The sequence below is a fragment of the Penicillium subrubescens genome (assembly GCF_028828155.1).
Source record: "Penicillium subrubescens strain IBT 31985 chromosome Unknown utg000007l_segment0_segment0, whole genome shotgun sequence".
NCBI classification, from domain to species: domain Eukaryota; kingdom Fungi; phylum Ascomycota; class Eurotiomycetes; order Eurotiales; family Aspergillaceae; genus Penicillium; species Penicillium subrubescens.
In genome coordinates this window covers 352,251-370,174 of record NW_026643157.1, presented here as the reverse complement: position 1 = coordinate 370,174, position 17,924 = coordinate 352,251, and the positions used below count along the sequence as shown (strand labels likewise).

The 17,924-nt window shown below is 49.0% G+C and overlaps 11 protein-coding genes across 11 annotated transcripts; 7 read left to right on the top strand and 4 right to left on the bottom strand.

The window, feature by feature from the left end:
* Window positions 1–248: 248 nt before the first annotated feature.
* N7473_009882 (40S ribosomal protein eS25) lies at window positions 249–900 on the bottom strand (the record flags this gene model as incomplete). The annotated part of the gene is made up of 4 exons (XM_057155821.1): window positions 249–271; window positions 339–548; window positions 779–833; window positions 898–900. 4 exons carry the CDS (start codon window positions 898–900, stop codon window positions 249–251), a joined length of 291 nt encoding a protein of 96 aa, XP_057004476.1.
* A 359-nt stretch (window positions 901–1,259) lies between these two features.
* On the bottom strand, window positions 1,260–2,831 carry N7473_009881 (uncharacterized protein; the record flags this gene model as incomplete). Its single annotated transcript, XM_057155820.1, has 3 exons — window positions 1,260–1,877; window positions 1,929–2,737; window positions 2,807–2,831. The coding sequence occupies 3 exons, from the start codon at window positions 2,829–2,831 to the stop codon at window positions 1,260–1,262; spliced, it is 1,452 nt and encodes a 483-aa protein (XP_057004475.1).
* A 781-nt stretch (window positions 2,832–3,612) lies between these two features.
* On the top strand, window positions 3,613–5,356 carry N7473_009880 (tRNA-dihydrouridine synthase family protein; the record flags this gene model as incomplete). The annotated part of the gene is made up of 2 exons (XM_057155819.1): window positions 3,613–3,756; window positions 3,818–5,356. 2 exons carry the CDS (start codon window positions 3,613–3,615, stop codon window positions 5,354–5,356), a joined length of 1,683 nt encoding a protein of 560 aa, XP_057004474.1.
* A 747-nt stretch (window positions 5,357–6,103) lies between these two features.
* Window positions 6,104–6,599, top strand: N7473_009879 (DUF504 domain-containing protein; the record flags this gene model as incomplete). The annotated part of the gene is made up of 2 exons (XM_057155818.1): window positions 6,104–6,266; window positions 6,337–6,599. 2 exons carry the CDS (start codon window positions 6,104–6,106, stop codon window positions 6,597–6,599), a joined length of 426 nt encoding a protein of 141 aa, XP_057004473.1.
* Window positions 6,600–7,152: 553 nt separating this feature from the next.
* Window positions 7,153–8,158, top strand: N7473_009878 (MIF domain protein; the record flags this gene model as incomplete). Its single annotated transcript, XM_057155817.1, has 2 exons — window positions 7,153–7,464; window positions 7,517–8,158. 2 exons carry the CDS (start codon window positions 7,153–7,155, stop codon window positions 8,156–8,158), a joined length of 954 nt encoding a protein of 317 aa, XP_057004472.1.
* A 712-nt stretch (window positions 8,159–8,870) lies between these two features.
* N7473_009877 (uncharacterized protein) lies at window positions 8,871–9,789 on the top strand (the record flags this gene model as incomplete). The annotated part of the gene is made up of 3 exons (XM_057155816.1): window positions 8,871–9,135; window positions 9,202–9,260; window positions 9,337–9,789. 3 exons carry the CDS (start codon window positions 8,871–8,873, stop codon window positions 9,787–9,789), a joined length of 777 nt encoding a protein of 258 aa, XP_057004471.1.
* Window positions 9,790–10,197: 408 nt separating this feature from the next.
* Window positions 10,198–12,436, bottom strand: N7473_009876 (uncharacterized protein; the record flags this gene model as incomplete). The annotated part of the gene is made up of 2 exons (XM_057155815.1): window positions 10,198–11,964; window positions 12,032–12,436. Coding segments are annotated over 2 exons (2,172 nt in total), but the record flags the coding sequence as incomplete, so codon positions are not given.
* Window positions 12,437–13,015: 579 nt separating this feature from the next.
* Window positions 13,016–14,404, top strand: N7473_009875 (epoxide hydrolase family protein; the record flags this gene model as incomplete). The annotated part of the gene is made up of 4 exons (XM_057155814.1): window positions 13,016–13,667; window positions 13,735–13,924; window positions 13,973–14,249; window positions 14,309–14,404. 4 exons carry the CDS (start codon window positions 13,016–13,018, stop codon window positions 14,402–14,404), a joined length of 1,215 nt encoding a protein of 404 aa, XP_057004469.1.
* A 336-nt stretch (window positions 14,405–14,740) lies between these two features.
* On the top strand, window positions 14,741–15,422 carry N7473_009874 (CENP-X/MHF2 family protein; the record flags this gene model as incomplete). Its single annotated transcript, XM_057155813.1, has 2 exons — window positions 14,741–15,316; window positions 15,375–15,422. 2 exons carry the CDS (start codon window positions 14,741–14,743, stop codon window positions 15,420–15,422), a joined length of 624 nt encoding a protein of 207 aa, XP_057004468.1.
* A 151-nt stretch (window positions 15,423–15,573) lies between these two features.
* On the bottom strand, window positions 15,574–16,050 carry N7473_009873 (uncharacterized protein; the record flags this gene model as incomplete). The annotated part of the gene is made up of 1 exon (XM_057155812.1): window positions 15,574–16,050. One exon carries the CDS (start codon window positions 16,048–16,050, stop codon window positions 15,574–15,576), a length of 477 nt encoding a protein of 158 aa, XP_057004467.1.
* A 628-nt stretch (window positions 16,051–16,678) lies between these two features.
* Window positions 16,679–17,861, top strand: N7473_009872 (MIND complex subunit MTW1; the record flags this gene model as incomplete). Its single annotated transcript, XM_057155811.1, has 3 exons — window positions 16,679–16,732; window positions 16,862–17,188; window positions 17,253–17,861. 3 exons carry the CDS (start codon window positions 16,679–16,681, stop codon window positions 17,859–17,861), a joined length of 990 nt encoding a protein of 329 aa, XP_057004466.1.
* Between the last annotated feature and the right edge of the window lie 63 nt (window positions 17,862–17,924).

The following is a 17,924-nucleotide window of genomic DNA, read 5'->3' as shown; positions in this document are numbered from 1 at the left end:
TCATGCATAGCGTTCGGACAGCCTGTACTGTGTACCGACAGGCGTAGTTCTACGAGAAGACACAAATTTGGAAGTTTTGTAACTTTTTTATTTGCATTCGTTCTACCTGAGACGAGTCCAGGAGGTGCGAATGGTCCACACTTCCGAGAAGGGTAACACACCCAGCCGATTTTCCATCTGACATGATATCATCCGTAGCAAAAGGAAATAAAGAGAACCGCGAGAAAAGACGAGAGGAACGGAGACGTTTACTCGGCGGCGACGGCGCGGGCTGAAAAGAAGAAAGAGAAGTTAGTTTATGGTTTCCTCATGTCGATGGATTTTAATAGAAAACGCACTGTAGATGTTCAGCTTGGAGTGGCTGACAACCTTCTTGATCTGACCCTGCTCCTCGAGGTCGGCAAGGGCCTTGCGGGCAAGGGAGCCGTTGATCTTCAGGCGATCGACGAGGGTAGCAACGGTGATCAGGCGGTAGGTCTGAACATCCTTGTTGAGCTTCTCAAGGGTGGTCTTCTCGAAGACAACGGCGTGCTGAGCCTTGTCCTTGACTAGAGACGGGAAAATAAGTTAGTTATCATTTCTTGATTCTTGGCGTATCTCGATGCGCATCATTTTTCGGGGAGAGGTCGTGATCGATCCAACGATTCCATTTCCGTTCGGTTCAGTTTCTTGCGGAGGGCGTTCCCGGCGAAAGTTGGAAATCGTTTTCACGGTCGGATGGATGGTGCTGGTGATGCAGGATCTGGTGATGTAGTTGGAGATGGCGATGATATCGTACCCTTGCCCTTGGACCACTTCTTCTTTTGCTTCTTGCCACCGGTTGCAGAGGGCGCCTGTCACGAATACATATTAGTTCTTCTGTCGCGCCGGATGGACGATCGTGGGATTTGCGCTCACCATTTTGTCTGTTGGTGTGGATGGTTCGAAGAGAAGAGGAGGTGGCGGTCGGTTGAGGAGATACGAAAATGGCCGTGGGGCGTGACTAAGCAGACTAACCCTAAGCCCCAGTTGTCTCGTTGTGGTCTCGGTTAGTGCGGATCACATGATTTGATCGCGGTGATGGCATGGTGGGGTCACGTGGTCATGTACCTATGACAGATCTACAGTACTGTTGAACATATGTATGATGTGATGATATTATTGGATGGAAAAGGTCATTTTGGATGATACCATTTGGAAAATAGCTACACGTGCAATGTTCCTCTACCTTGTGGGTTAACCGTCACGCCGTACGAGGAAGGCCATCATTACTCCCTTCCCTATCTGCTCATCATACTTCCAGCATGTCCACCATACCCTTGACTTGTCACCGAATTCAACACCTCAAATTTCACTGAGTCATCTTCAGCAGACAAATAGCCTACCACATATTCCTCCGTAGACGCAAACCAAAACGCTGAGTCGGGTTCTGATTCCGCGAGCCATTTCACTTCATACTTGCCACTTTCGCTCCTTTGGGTGGGAACGCGAGCTATCACGGGGTGAGTATTTGGTGACCACCATCGTATAGAAGGAAGTGTATTGGTGATGGTATTGATGAGCAGCTGTGGTGTTGAAGAGTGCCAGGTCAACTGTCGAACGGGTTGCTCATGTACCAAAGCAGAAGCCAACCTGGGAGTGCCATCTAGAGCCCATATCCAAACAACGTTGGATCGCGTGGAGTCCACGGTTGCCAGAAGATTACCGTCAGAACTGAAAGTCAACATTGTGACGCCTCGTAGTGGCCCTGACGACTCAGGGCTCATGTTGGATGCAGAGGAGCTTATGGTTTCGACGTAGTCGCCGTCACCGAGAGCACTGGTAAAACGCTCTCGCCAGATAGTTGGTGCAATTTGATCGGCTGGGAAAACATGTGACAGGGTAATTGAAGATGAGAACTGTTACTGTTAGAGAAGAAGAAGCCTTGGTAATGAACGGGTATAGCGTACCGTGCGAGTTCGTAGCAGATCAATAGTACCGTTTACTTTGCCCACAGCGAGAACCTCAGAAGGTCCGTTGGGACCAGCTGCGGGACTCCACTCAATCTGCTTCACCCCCAAGTCAAAAGCCTCGTCTGAGACTGCCGGCCCCGTATATGTCCTGAAAAGCTGTCCGTCCGCAGTGAAAATCAAGACTTTCGTGCCCCCACTAGCCACGTCCCAGACAGCAATCCATTTCTCGTCGGGACTCCATTTCAATCCTTGGGCATCGATAGTAGGTAGAACAGCGCGGCCTACTAGCTCGTAGGTCTGAGGCGCGTGTATTGTCAAAAGATCGGAGGCGTCAGGCTTCAGCAAAATGGCAAACTGTCTGGTATGTGGGCGATATCCAAAGCCCAGTGGGTGGGCAGCCTTTGGCGTTTTGATCACAGAGCTCCGGCTAGTATGAAGGAAATGAATCGTCAATTTTGTGTTCCAAGCATGAAACACGAGGATCTCGTTGCCATCGCTCCCAAAGTCGATGCTCAGTGCCCCGGGCTCGAGATTCTCGATTTCGGCGAAGATTTGCAATGGCTCCAGCTGCCAGACTGTGATTCGAGAGTCATTGGCACTGAGAAGCCTTCGTTGTGTATTCTCATTGGGTCCTCTGGATGATGCCGGAATAGGACAGAATTTCAGATATTTGACGCCACTTTCTTTGATCCTGGCGATCTGAGCCTCCTTATTTTCTGAGGCAGGGTTGGTGTAGACAACCAGGTCCTTTCCATCCACGTGGGCAGCACAAAATCCATCGTCGGAGAGGGTTAATGTCAGCGCGGCTATGATGATATTAGCATTTGACCATTTCACTAGCATTTGACCATTTCACTCGCTCCAAGTAGATTTACCTCCAATCCCCGTAGACGCATCCATGGCCAACGCGGCCCTCAATGAGGCTGATGTATTTGGACAGCTGTATAGTTTGGTATTGCGGTGTTGTTCCACCCCCGTAATATTTTTTGCAGATTAGGTCAGATATTCAGCCCACTAAGCAGTACCGGTGTGGCGTGTTCCATTTCAGACAAGAAAGTGGCCTTGATAGGACGCGATCATGGGCGGTTCGACGTGTTTGTTATCTGGCCTGGATATTCAGGCATCAGTTCTTAATTTCCCAAGTTGAAATCTTTGGAATACCACTCACGGGCCATTGACCATGAGGATTATGGGATTCCTGTCAAGCCTACGCATGCCACATGATTATTGGAGATCAGAATGAGGCAATTCAGGGACTACAGTATGTTCCATTTAACATGTGGCCAACCCCTTTCAAGGCTTATGACATCAATGTTTGAGGCTAAATGACCTGATTGAGTCAACTGCCATTATACTGTTATTTGAGAGTAAATCATGCTATCCCAATAAGTAAGTTTTGATGTCTAATTTGCACATATCCCACGATTAGAGGTCCAAATTGTATCAGTCCCAACTATGTACTTCTTTTGAGACAAAGAATGCGGGACATGGACATGCCGATAAGATAAAGCGTAACATAGTTATTCCGCTCCGCGATAAGACCGGCGCAAAAAATGTCCAGACTCCGCGGTACTTGTCTGTTGCCATTACAGATCTTCAAGCAGTCAAAATAGGTTCCGTGAAGCTATTCACCCGGTGGCTGGGGCACTCTCTCCATTTTAAGCCCAAAATTTTCCTCAGAATGGCGTCAGACAGCGCCCCGCAGAACGGAGCCGCGGAGGTCTCCGTGGCTACCCCCAACAAGAAGCTCCAAGGACGGCAGTTCTACGAGAGCATTGGGAGCCCAAAGTACATCGTGGCTCCCATGGTTGATCGGTCTGAATTTGTGAGACTTTTCCATTTTTAGACTTCTTCTGCTCGAGGCTAACACTGTCTATCCTTACTAGGCATGGCGCATGCTCACTCGATCATTCATGCCCGCGGACGAGCCGAAACCTCTCCTCGCATACTCGCCCATGTACCATGCACGTCTGTTTGGCGAACAACCGAAAATGCGCACACAGCACTTTCAGCCCACTCGCGAGGCGAACGGCGACATGAAGCGAAAGGACGAGTTGTTCCTTGACGGAAACCCCAAATTCGACCGTCCCCTCTTTGTCCAGTTCTGCGCAAACGATCCGACGGAATTCCTGGAAGCTGCGCGACATGTGGCTCCGTACTGCGATGCCGTTGACCTGAATCTGGGTTGTCCACAAGGAATCGCAAGAAAGGGCCATTATGGTGCTTTCCTCCAGGAAGACTGGGACCTCATTTATAAACTTATTAATCGACTACATACGGAACTTTCAATCCCGATCACCGCAAAGTTCCGCATCCAAGAAACCAAAGAGAAGACTTTGGAGTATGCCAAGATGATCCTGTCTGCTGGCGCAAACATTATCACCGTGCATGGCCGCCGGCGAGAGCAGAAGGGACACGAGACAGGAGTGGCAGACTGGAGCTACATCCGGTATCTGCGCGATAACTTGCCTCCGGAGACTGTCATTTTCGCCAATGGCAATATTTTGAACCATGAAGATATTGAGCGCTGTCTGGAAGCCACTGGTGCGGACGGTGTGATGAGCGCAGAGGGAAACCTTTCCGATCCCACGATATTCAGCAAAGCTCCACCACCTGGCAGTGAAGGGCGGGAATACTGGCGTGGACGAGACGGCAAGGGTGGTTACCGAATTGATGCAATCCTCCGAAGATATCTCGACATTATTTACGAATACGTCCTCGAGCAGCCTATTCCAGAGCGAAAGCCACTTTACCTCCCCTCCGACCCCATCGACGAGGCAGAGAAGGCCAAGGAGGAAGAACAAGATGAGGAAGCGGACGGCCCACCCAGAAAGAAACAAAAGCGCGAGAAGCTCAAGCGGACCAATTCTCCCAGCCTGGGTGTCATGCAGGGCCATCTATTCCAGGTGCTGCGACCGATGATTTCTAGCCACACAAATGTTCGTGATGCGCTCGCTCGGGCAAGGCCCGGGGATATGGCTGCCTTTGAGAATGTCCTCTCTCTCGTGGAAAAGGCTGTCAAGACAGGACTTCAAGAGTATGAGGTCTCGCCCGAAAAGTTCGAGAAACAGCCCGATGTAACCTTGACTGGGTCGAAGGCTACAATTGCCGAGTACGGCCGACCTTTCTGGGTTTGCCAACCGCATGTTCGTCCTCTGCCTGAAGAAGCTTTGGTGAATGGCGCTCTCACTGCAAAGGGGAAGAACACTGTTCCGAAAGACAGTGCAGAGAAGAAAGATAAAGAGGCGACAGGGACCGAAGCCGTGGCTGTGGAAGGTGTTAGCTCTGCTACGAATGGCGATGCTACGAATGGCGATGCTACGAATGGCGATGCCAAAAACGGTGGCACTACAAGCGGTGATGCTACACCTGGGGATGTTGTAACTGGCACAGCAACCACACCTGATAACCTTGTGAGCGGATGATAAGAGGTAGTCAATGATTATCATTCTTCATCTTGTACACTATCATGAATGGATATACCCAAGCCTCGTCATTCTTAGAGATAGACTATCATTTTTATATAGCGCAGTCAATTTCCATATCAGCAAATCGCATTCATTTTCATTAATCCACTTAACTAGATAGTTTACCTAGCTAACTTCAGTTATGAGATTTCTTGACTGGGCTGGCCATAGGTAGTATAGTTCTAAGCTCCCACCTGATTGGCCCGCGCACGACAGGTGTATTCTTACCCTAGAATTCAACCTAATGAATTGCTATATGGTCCATCATTCCAAAATACCTAATTGAATAAACAAAGTGATCTCCTGAGCCAGACGAGAAGACTTCCAAGTTGTTCGAGAATGCAAGCTCCCGACCGCAGCAAGCTCTAAGCCCAGGGGTGGGGGCCTGAATGTGTCAGTGAGTCAGACGTGAGGCTCCGCCACGTTGACTCATATCCAACTCGGAGTCATCGGTCGTATTGCATTCTACCATTGATCTAATGTCCTGATGTTCTGATGTTCTGAGACAGTGTAGCTTGGGGCTGAGGGCACATTTGCTACGATTGTCATGGATGGGATGAAAAGGGTCTGCTGGAGAATCTGGGGTGCAGTTATCCGAATGGATATATATAAGGGGCCACCAATACCGGAAGTAGGAGATTTCTTTATATCAACACAATTCAAAAGCTTTTCATCTTTCGGAAAATAGCAGTTATGGCGTCAAATATGGTGACTTCACACGAGTCAAGCCAGCCCGTTGAATTACAAGGGGCTGGAGAGAAATCAACGTCAAGATCACCTAGTCCACCTCGTCGGAGTGAATCTAGAAGTCCACCAAGAGTTCCTTCGCCCCCTCAATCTGGTGAGAACAGGCTAAGACCAGCTGGAGGTACTCAATACATTCACTATCGATTTGAACATATCCAAGAGCAATGAATTGACAAGCATTGGCGTGACAGATATCCTCAATCGTATCAACTGGGACTCCAAGTTCAGCCGTGACGACTACATCATTGGGTTTGTAGATCGATTCGAGGGACAATTGGAAGTCAGCATGAACTCGTGGAAGAAGGAGACTACCGACGAAGAGTTCATTCCGCAACACCGTGTGTTGTACATTCGACACGTCAGTGGGGAGATTGTTTGGGATCGTCGGCGTCGCATCGACAAGATTTTCAATAGCGGCAATTCGGCATTTAGCGAGCTGGCGTTTTTGAATTGAAGACAGCTTAATATATGGGAGAGTGATGCGGAGAATATGCCATGACTGAAGGGGGTATGGTGAATGGTGTGGATAATAAGCAGTTTTAACTGGTCGACTCTTTATACTTGAGTCGTTCCTTCCTTTCGTGATACCCAAATTGCATTTTGACGCATTATCCCAACAACCGTCGTTCTTTCTCTTCCCTGCCTATATGTTACTTCTTCTGTAGACTCGTCGCTTCCTATTTGCGAAGCAATTATGACGTACTACGCCATGAGATGGATTGACGGCTCAAATGCCTCCTGGGAGGCCCAGGATTTTCTTCCGTTGACAACCTCGTTCATCAGCTTCATCTCCTCTGATCATCCGATTCCAATAAAAATCCGATGAAAATGGATGGTCGCAAGAAGAACAAGCCTTCGCTGTCTCGTCTGGCTACACGACTCACGAACGACGACCGTGAGCAGACAGGGCTTGCGGACCGCTCCATCCCCCTCTGCAGACAGGACTCACGAACCGCTCCATCGTACCTGAGATCCAAGCCAAATACTACACAGACCGCGACTCCACCATGGCAACCGAGATCCCAGCCGAAATCAACATCCATCAGCTCTCCAAGTCTGAGAAACAGGCCATCGCACCTTTCCTGTTTCCGGAGGACGACAAGGATGATGAGAATGTGGCCCCGATCAAGCATGATGTGCAGGAGTCCAAGCCGGCCTATGTGTCATACAAGACTTTCGATGAAGAATCCCCAACCACCACTAAAAGGAAGACCATGTACTATGAAGATGCCTTTGCTGTTCGTGGCTCCCACAACTCGCCCAAGGAGCGTGTTGCCCGTGACTCGGTCGTGGTTGTGGAGCTGACCACCAACCTCAAGGCATGTTGTCCCATCCAGACTCATCTATTCGTGTCTCTAACTTCGATCACAGGTGGTGAAACAGACGGAGGAGGCAACATACGAAGAAGTGAAGAAGGCCAGTGATCTTGCAAGCTGCCTCCGTCAGTTCTACCAGCGTCCAGAGTGGGCCGTACAGGTGGTGGTGCAGCACGATGCCGATATCCTCTTCGATGGTCCAGGTCCCTCATACCTGTTGAAGATTCACGCACTTCCGTCGGCCTTCGCACCAGTCACCAACATGCGCAACACTGGTCTCATTCAGAAGACCATTCACGAACTTTATGGGATTGATCCGAAGGACGGCGTTGTTCTCTTCCTGCCGGTCCCCGAAGAAAATTTGGCGACAAATGGATCCACTGCCCAAGGCGCGATCGCTCGACTGGAGAGCTCCGAGATGGACAGCCCTGGACTGATCAAGTCCATTTCTCGCAGCATGAGCCGGCGTCTCAAGTCCAACAGTGGCACTAGTGCCCCCATGTCACTGCCATCGACAGTGGTCTCTCCTACGTTGTCGACCCCGACCGACCCTATCCACTCTCCAATTGGAGATGCTGCACTTAGCGAGGAGGAAGAAGCCGGACCGAGCCTCAAGAAGAGAGAGTCACTGCGCACCATTATTCATCGCCACATGCGCCCCAAGAAGGGGAGTGGGATGAAGGAGGCGAAGGAGTAGACGGAGGAAACAATGAAGAGAAGGGGCGTTTGTCTGATTATGGATGTTGAAGTACCTTGTTACAGATTCAGATAATATAGATTATCGAATGAAGATTCTATGTATTATTCTCAACCATTTTGATTTTTTCCAACAATCTTCAATAGTCACTAACTTGCAGAAAGAAAACTCATCATTGGACACTGCAGATTGAAGCTTTAGATATAGAGCCAGTGCCAACTGACTCTCAGCCAAACACAACCTTTGTGTACTCCGTCAATTAGAATGGCTATTCAAAGCAGTGGGAGGTTCCATTTCCTTAGACTAATAATCTATTAGAATGTTTCTGCGCCAAGACTTAGCTATAGATAGTTCCCGCTTGCTGGCGATTCATCCTTCAAGTCAACCCACCATCGTATTCCGTCAGTTCCTCACTGACTCATTAGATCCGCCATAGATTCATCAATTATGCACGTCTTGATCTAGAATTATATTCTTTGAATATGTAAAGAGTGAGTGATTTCCTACCTTCCAGAGAGGTCTCTAGCTATCACTATCTTTTCTCGTCGTGTGTGATACCTCACAGTCTCGTATTCCAAGAGCTCTGTTTGCTAACCGGTATCTACGCCCAAGCTCTGGAAGTTTTCTCTTGGCTTCATATTCATAGTTCTGGGTTCTGCCTTAAATATTTGACCACTTTAGCTATTCTAGCGTTTTCTTTGTGACTGTTCTGATGCCTTTATCAACTACCCCGAACGCGTCGAACCGCGACCCTCTCACCGATTCACAACAACACCTCCCTCCAGAAGTCTTCACCCCATCTTCTCTTCCAAAATCATCAGAATATCAAGATCCCACCAAAGTCACCATGGAGGGCGAGGCACACACCACTTACCATGCGGGTGGTACCACCTTCATGGTCCCCGCATCACCTCACAGCCTGATCAGAGAGGTGACTGGCGACCTCTTCGACGCTCCGGAGGGGTCGGGATTGATCCGTAAGTCAGATCATTCAGTGTCACTTTACCCTTTCAGATGAAATATAAGAAAGCTAACCTGACTAGATGCATGCAATACCGAGGGGAGTTGGGGAGCGGGCATAGCACAAGCCTTCAAAGAACGGGTATGTGAGCACTGATCCTGCATGAAATGAAGTGAGAAATCATCAAATCGCTAACACAGAGCTCTCTATAAACTAGTACCCGGCTGCATATCGCATCTATCAAAGCCACTGCCGGGGCTATGCCCGCTCAAAGGAACCCGTTGAGATTGTCAGCGCCTTCCCGGTTCCCCACGGGGCACAAACGGTCTTCTACTTGCCCCTCGGTACAGCGCTGGTCATCCCACCCCAGCCAGAAGACTACAATTTGGGCAGCAAGAAGCACTGGATCATCTGCCTGTTCACTTCTCGCGGGTTTGGTCGCCGAGTTGACCTACCCAACACGATCCTCAACAGCACCCGGGTCGCACTGCGAGATTTGAAGGATAAGCTTCTTGACCTTCTCATTGATGGAACTGAGCCATCACCGACCGCTTTGTACTCTTGCCAGTTTAACTCTGGCTTGTTTCGTGTGCCTTGGCTGCGTACTCAGCGGCTTGTGGAGTCTGTCGGCTTGCGTGTAACTGTTGTGATTCCGCCGACGGAGACTTAGAGGCGAAGTAGTCCGTCTTTGTGGATTGGGGACTTTCACTGTTGAAGTCTGAGATAATTGTGTTGGCTTGAGGATTGGGAACCAGCTCAGTTTTGACTGGTCATGATCGTTCTGTTGATGGTGATGGTGATGACGATGGACATAATGACGTGCTGACATATTATTGATTATTGTATGTAGCCCTTTAATTCTTCTAATCTGGGTTCCGTCATAACTGAGATAATCAATTCCGCCATTCAATATTTTGAGAGTGTACAATGTATGACATTGGTCCATGTTGTGTTGAGCATTGACTCTAGATTTGAGAAAGGCACTGCTTGGCTTAGACCCCAGAATGACTATGTGGTGGCTGATGATCATTCAGCCATGTCGACCAATCAATACTATCATCATTCCCAGTTCCTCTCATCAAAGTGTCGAAAAAAGCTGTATCAATGTTTTGCAGCGCCCAATTCTCCCCAACAGAGAGCATTGGCTCTTCATTCCCTCGCTCAGTGGGACCGGGTAAAGGCTGTACTGTGTCAAGGTTGATGTCCCCATTTCTTGGCCCCTGAGATGATGTATCAAGCGGTGCACGATTTCGTTCTTTGTTTTCAACTGCAATTTCACCGACAGAGGATTCACCCGAGTCATTGGATATAATGCCCCCCGGTCAATCTCAATGACGCCGAAAGACGGAATAGATACACGGATGGAACCATTAGTACTCGATGATTGCGGTGTGTGTATGGTGGAAGAGGCTTGCATGTTGATTTCGTGTGTAACCTCGCTGGCTGCTTCAGCCTCGATAGCCATCAGCCGCTGTAGCAGGCCCGAGGCTTGTATGCTCATAGAATCCCCATCTAGCCGGCTCACTTCTTCCATGGTTTCATGCACTTGCTCTATTAATGCGCGGTCCGAAGGTCGCTGGTGCACCAAGATATTGTTCGACCTCAAGACTTGGTTACATGGCAGTTGGTCAGAGGTGGACAGAGGCAAACGCCGATGACCATCGAGATGCGCGATCAAAAGTGTCATCGCTGCCATTAACCCAAAATAGTCCACGGTTCGACAACTAAAAGCGATACGATTGAAGCTGTGAAACATGATATAACGGGAGAGAATTTCACGCGCCGCAGTAATGCAAGTCATTCGCGAATAGTCGTACTTGTGTCCGGTCGTGGCGGAGCGGAGCATAAATGGTAGATGGAGTTGTATAAGGAGGTTGTAGTGAGACAAGTGGTGGAAAAGACATCGCATATTCCAGAAAAGAGCTTCTGGCTGAGTAGCCACTGTGGCCAGGTTTGGGGTAAGCCACCATTTTGAAGGGAAATCTCTAGATGCTTTCTGTAGCACTTGGTCTATTTCTTCCGTTAAGACAAAATCGCTAATGCTGGGCGCGGTGTGATTGCGCTCTAGGATTCGAGACATGACCACGCAATGTATACGGTCAAGACGGCCTATTGCTGTATCTTCTCCGAGTAACGTTTCACAAGCCATGTTCCGGTCAAAGGATGCTTGGGGGGTACCCAACATCATGCAGAGATAGCGCTCGAGAGAAATGATTCGAAACCATATGTACTCGGGGTATATCTGCGTTTCCTTGTCGACGGTTTTGCACTGTGCTTTTCCATGGCGGTGGAAGCCCATAAGCTGAGCAATAGTCATTGCCCTGCGAATGGTGATCAACGCCTTTCGTGGGTTCCCTCCATTGGCATGGTACCAAGTCTCTGTCATCATGCAATCCAAACCTTCAATACAGCTCATGAGATCATCATTCGTAGTGACAAGGCTTGTAGCTATGTCGGCTAGCCTCTTCATAATCTCACGGGGTGGCTCTGACAGCCCATTCATCTCCCGAAATGAAGATGGGTGAAGGTGCTGCAAAGCAGTGGCCAGGTGAAGCATGTATCTTGCTATCAGAACCGGATGCGCATTGAAGTTTGGCCTCTTGAATAACGTCTCAAGAGACTTGGCTTTGTCGAGGTGTTTATATGGCACACTCTGCATCTGATAGAATAAAGGAGATGTGTTGCCGCATGGTTTTGTTATCATTGCAATATCCTCTTGTGATGGTAATGACGTATGTAGGGTCTGTGAAAGCTTCTCATGTTGGGCTGAACCAAGAGAAGAAGCCTTTTCACAGCCAACATTTGAAGACCTGGTACCATCATTGATAAAATCAAAACCAGAAGCCTGGAACTTCCCAACGGAAATGTAAGCAATTTGCATAATCACGTGGGCTGTCAAATCGAATACTTACCTCCAATGGCTTGAGTAAAGTAACATCTTCTACTTGGTCAGATGCGCCTGTAGAAGAGTTGGAGGCGCTTTTATTACTCCTCTCATCTTTCCTCGGCAAGTAGAGGTCATCAAAATCATCGTCCCTGGGAGCTTTTTGAAGAAGCTGCTCGACTAATGTTTCGACTCTGGCCATGCGATCCCCCATTTGGAGGTTTCGGTCTAAAGCACTTGTGAGTTCCTCAGGATACTCTTGGCTCACACATTTGATACCGCGTCGGTGACAACGGATGCATGTATCGTCCGTGGGTAAGCTGAATGTGCACTTCATCTTGCGCTGCCTGCATTCCCAGCAACTGTGAGTTCCCTTTCGAATCTTTCTCCGTTTAGCGTTGGAAGCAGACAGGTTATCATTTTCTTGAACATGGCTATTTTTTGAAGGAGACATTGTATCTGATGGCTGGGTTAGCAAGTCTGGGATCAGTGTGGGGCTCGGTGATCACTTGTGACACATACCACATACAAGTCCTATCTGAGGCTATTCGGATGGATGGGACGAAGCCACAAGACAAGGAAGCGAATGAACTGCATAAGGTAGGTAATGAGAAAGGAGATTCTCTGAACTGGAGAAATTCCCAAAAGTTCGTCCGAGGTAGCGGACGGGAAGAATGCAAGTTAGGCTGAGGTTACACATTCAGCCGGAAATTCGGCGGACGAAACTGAAGCTTCGGCCCCACACATATGCTAAACGTCATTGTTATTGGGGGGTTTATTGCGCTACTGCAATCTATGTAAGAAACGGGAAATCTACAGATCTATTACTCCATTCTTTGAGCTTTTATATTGTTAAGGAGGGTTCATCCTGAACTTCGGAGGACGAGCGCTAATATGGTCACTGCACCTGGCCTTATAAATGAAGCCATTGTACCATTTCATTTAGGAATATCAATACTCGACTCAATCCAATCAGTCTTTATCCCTCAGCACAGCTACTTGGTTTTTTACCATGGCCAGTAAACTCGACATCCCTCCTGGCAATGTTCGGACACCGATTGAGTCCTTTACTCTTCATGCTCCCGAAGGAGAGTTGGAAAGATTCAAACACCTGCTTGAATTGTCGAACATTGGACCTCCTACATGGTGGAACCAACAAGATGACTCTCATTTTGGCGTCTCTCGTGACTGGCTGATCAAGGCGAAAGAGACTTGGCTTTCTACCTTTGATTGGCGCAAACATGAGTCATATATCAACGATTTCCCAAATTTCAAAGTCACCATCAAGGAGCCTGATTCCTGTCAAATCGATGTTCATTTCGCTGCCTTGTTTTCGAAAAGGGAAGATGCTATCCCTATCATCTTTCTTCATGGCTTTCCTTCTTCCTTCATGGATTTTCTTCCCATGATGGACCTACTGAGGAACAAATATACACCAGAGAATTTACCTTACCATATCATCGCGCCCTCTCTTCCTGACTATGGACTGTCTGGAAGCTTGAGTCAGAACATGGAAATGACTCTAGTGCGAGCTGCGAGCATCATGAATGGCTTGATGATTGCGCTTGGATTTAAGAAAGGATATGTCGCCCAAGGCGGGGACCTTGGTAGTATGATTGCACGCCTCATGGCCGTCAACCACAAGGAATGCAAGGCTTTTCACGGTATGTATTTAGACAGCGCTGTTCCATGTGTTCCATGCCGGCTTGAAATATCTGCTAAGGAATATAGTCAACATGCTCACACTTGAACCCGGAAGTGCGCCCCTTTCCACCAACTGCCTAGCCCCAGAGGATCTCCGTATCCTAGAAAGGACTAAAGAATGGCAACAGGATGGGTTGGCATATGCTCTCGAACATGGCACTCGTCCTGCTACTGTTGGCTTGGCCATCTCGTCTAGCCCAATTTCCCTGCTTGCTTGGTATTGTACCCGTATCACTTGACTCAGCTTTTGCTAACGATTGATTAGGCTTGGGGAGAAGCTTCTTGAATGGACAGACCCTCGAGAGCAGCTCCCTCTTGATACCATTCTTGGGCTAATAAGCTTCTATTGGTTTACGCAGACCTTCCCCCGGGGTCTGTATCATGCAAACCTCGTGAAAAGTTACTCTGCGGGTATTCCGCATCCGATTTCGACTGAGAAGCCTCTGGGGTATTCAATGTTTGCATACGATCTTGCTGTGCTACCCAAACCTTGGGCTCAAGAGATATACCCTAATCTAGCGTTCTTCAACGCCCATTCAAAGGTGAGTTGACGCTGGAAATGCTGTAGCATGATACGTGAAAATACTTATTCGATATTCAGGGAGGCCATTTTGCTAGTCTAGAGCGACCGAGTGAATTTCTAGATGACATTGAACGGTTTTTGCAGGCAGTCGGCGGATTATTTGAAGTGGAATAGAGGAGCGCCTGCAGAATTTGGGTGATTTTTATCGGGTACATTGGTTTCCGTCGAATAATTTGATTCATTTGAAAATAGTGGCAGTGAGCTATGAACAGCCGACTATATACCTGTATTCAAGATTTCTCAAACTTTTGTAGAGTAAATCAGTTCACGGCCATAAATCCAACAGTAGTAAGACGTCATGGCGATCACCTGATACCGCGTCTCGAGAGCGCGACCCGCGTCGACGTGCCAAGCATCGTCTGGAAGAACATCATCTATTCAATCCTCGACTCTCAATAACACTCAGCAAAGTGACATTCAGACGACTCAAGAAAAAGCCTGATCATAATAATGGCCGAGGGACCCGCACAGAAGAAGCGCCAGCTGCCCTTCAAACCACCAAGTCGGGCATCAAGCAGTGCAGGCCAATCCTCCGCCGCCGCACCAAAAGTGAAAAGCAAAGCCAAACAAACCACCACCAAATCAACGACAACCAAATCATCCTCTGCAGCCTCCACTTCCAAATCCACAAACCGCAAATCCTTATCCTCCGCCAAACGCCAGCGCGTCGAATCCCCACTCGCGTCAGAAACAGTCGACGGATCAGACGATGGCTCCGACGCATCCATCCACAGCCGCGAGCGCTCCCTCTCACAAGAACCGGACTATATTCTCGCGGAGATCATCACACACCATGAATCTGAGGACGTGACCTCGAGTGACCCCAAGATCCCGGCAAAGCTGCTCACGCGCCTCCTGCATCATCATTTCCAGAATGACAAGACCAAAGTGGCCAAGGATGCTAATTCGGTGGTCGCAAAGTACGTGGATGTCTTTGTGAGGGAAGCTATTGCGCGTGCGGCATTTGAGAGGGCGGAGGCAGATAGTGCGGGTGGTGGGAGGGGCGCTAATGATGGGTTTTTGGAGGTTTGTTGCTATACCTTTGAGACATGGACGGCGAGATGCTAACTTGGTGCTCCTACAGGTGGAAGATCTTGAGAAGATGGCGCCGCAGCTTACGATGGATTTCTAGCGGATACAATGATTGGAGCGAGCATGGCGTTGGATGGACTGATGATTGTTTCGATTTTGTCGTTATTCTTTTGCTTCGAGATACCAGATACCCTTGCACGGCGAGCATGACAACAAATCACCGAGCCACTTGATGGCAATCCCATAATCTTCTAGATATACGTGACTCGCAACATTGAGATATCCCGGGGACTGTGATACGCGGGCGGCGTCCCAAGAGTATGATCTTCCTTGAACGGCGGAACATAACCGAATCCATTCGCGTTATGCAACATCGCGACATCATGGTTGACTTGTTGAGATACCCATGAATTGGCTGGGTACGCCGCCTTCTTCTTGCTGAAATGGGCCAAGACCACGGGGAGCTGGTTGTGTTTAGGAAGACGGCCGAGTTTTGCATCGTATGCTTCATTGGCGATGTCGAAGACGAGGAATGCGCGGCTTCGCAATTTTTGAACTGCGAGGAGTTTCGTTGGTGTGGAATGGTCTGTTGCTTTCCACATATTTCGCTTCTTGAGGAGGCGCATGGCTAGTGGAACGATTTCCTCCGGGGCAGTTTTAGTTTTGGCGTATAGGGAGCTTCGCTGTGAGACGATCACTAGCACTGGAAGAGGCCCTGAATGTGCCATTGTGATCTGTCAACGTCAGATACTTTGTTCTGTTAATACGTTCGACATGAATACCTACATCTAGATGTAAGAATCACAGTAGAGCAGAAGAAGTCTTTTCGATTTCAGCACACGGGAATAGCTCCGGTTACATAGGACCTGGACGACGGCCAAGCCTTATCTTTGTGGGAAGAGACTCCGGATCTGCAGGCTTCAACATGGTACCGTATAGTCTGAATCAAAACTTTCGAATCGTCTAGCATGAGCGTTGGCATAGCGTCCGATCCGGCGCTGATTCATGCTCAGGGCAAGTGGATGTGATAGTCAGTCTCCGAATCTTGTGCAACAATCAAGCACACATGCCGATTTGCAGGGAAAAATCATGATATCAAAGCAAACGCATAAGCAGGCAATTCAAAATCCGACTCGACAAGTGCCTAAATGTCTGGTCGGTCTTGTAAGTTCATGTAAAAAAACCGGTCTTTGCCTCGTCCAAGAATGTTGTCAAATGGAGCCCAGCCGATGCTGGGTGGTTGTTGAGACGATTAGCCAAGGCGGTCTGTTGTCCCCCCGCTCCCGGCGCGTCTTTTCTTCTTCAGCGCGCCTCTCAAGTCGAGCCTCGCACTGACGAGAGCCCTCCAGTTTCGCAATGAATGATGCGACGACTTCCCTGCTCACAGAGCACTTCAGCTATACCCCCTTGGTCAGTTTGTCTCCGTCCCAGAGCGAGTTGGGCACCCCCTCGCTGCATCCAGCGCCCGCGCATGTGCGCGACATTCGGAGACCCACCCCTTGAGAAACCAGCTTGCTGACCCTGTTTTTTTTGTTTCAGTCGCTTATCGATGACATTATCAATTCGATCAACAATCTGATTTACCAGGCGATTTCAAGTCTGGAGTCGGGGTTGCTTGCGACACCGCCTGAGCGCTTGGGATTTGGACATGCGAGTAACGGCTCCACGATTCCGGATACAGACGAGGATGGCAATGTTGTTTACCCAGAGGCAAAATTGGAAATCGAGAATGGGCTGCATCAGCTGGAGACCTTGCTCGAGGCCAATGTCGATAAGGCGTTCGACAAGTTTGAGATCTACGTGTTGAGAAATATTCTCACCGTGCCGGAGGATCTGCTGTTCTGGGTCCGGCTTAAACATTATGAGGTTGGTGGTAGTCTGCGATTTTCTTACCCAGTATGAACGTCTACTCTAATACGTTTCTTTGCAGGGCCTCTCTTTTGAAAGCTTCCCGGACACCCCCACGCCTGAGACCATCCACGCGCAGCGCAAGCAGCTCCTCGAGACTCGAAAGCTCAACCGCTCATTGAAAGACGAATGCGCTCGGAACGAAGCCGTCATCTTTCAGCTGAAATCTATTCTATCTACAGTGGAAACTGCCAAGTCAGACGGCCCTGCTGACAAATCCAAGACCACTCCAAAGAAGCCTCTGGACCTGTCTTTCTTGACATCCAGCCCAGCTGCACGCCAGCTCCGCGTCGGTGTGGATGCCGGCACCAATTCCAAACACGCCCCGCTGACGACAAATACAACCTTCATCCTCTCGCAGCTCCCGGCCTTACAAGCGACACTTGAGCAGCTGCGGCCAAAGTTGGCCAGCTTGTCGGCTGCCACTAAGGAGATGGAGACCAAATCTAAGCGGGACGAACGGAAGGAATACATTGAGAGCCGGATCAGACTACACCTCGAACGAGCTGGGCAGCTGGCGATGGGAGATGATGGCAATCCGGTCGTTGCTGGACGCCGAATCGATATCTCCGAGGCTCATGCTTTGGAGAACGTGGCCAACATGCTTACACAGGAACACAAGTCGACCTAACCCGAGATGCTGCGCAAAGTGAGATGGTTCTATATGGACTTAAAAAATTTTTATTCTATCTGA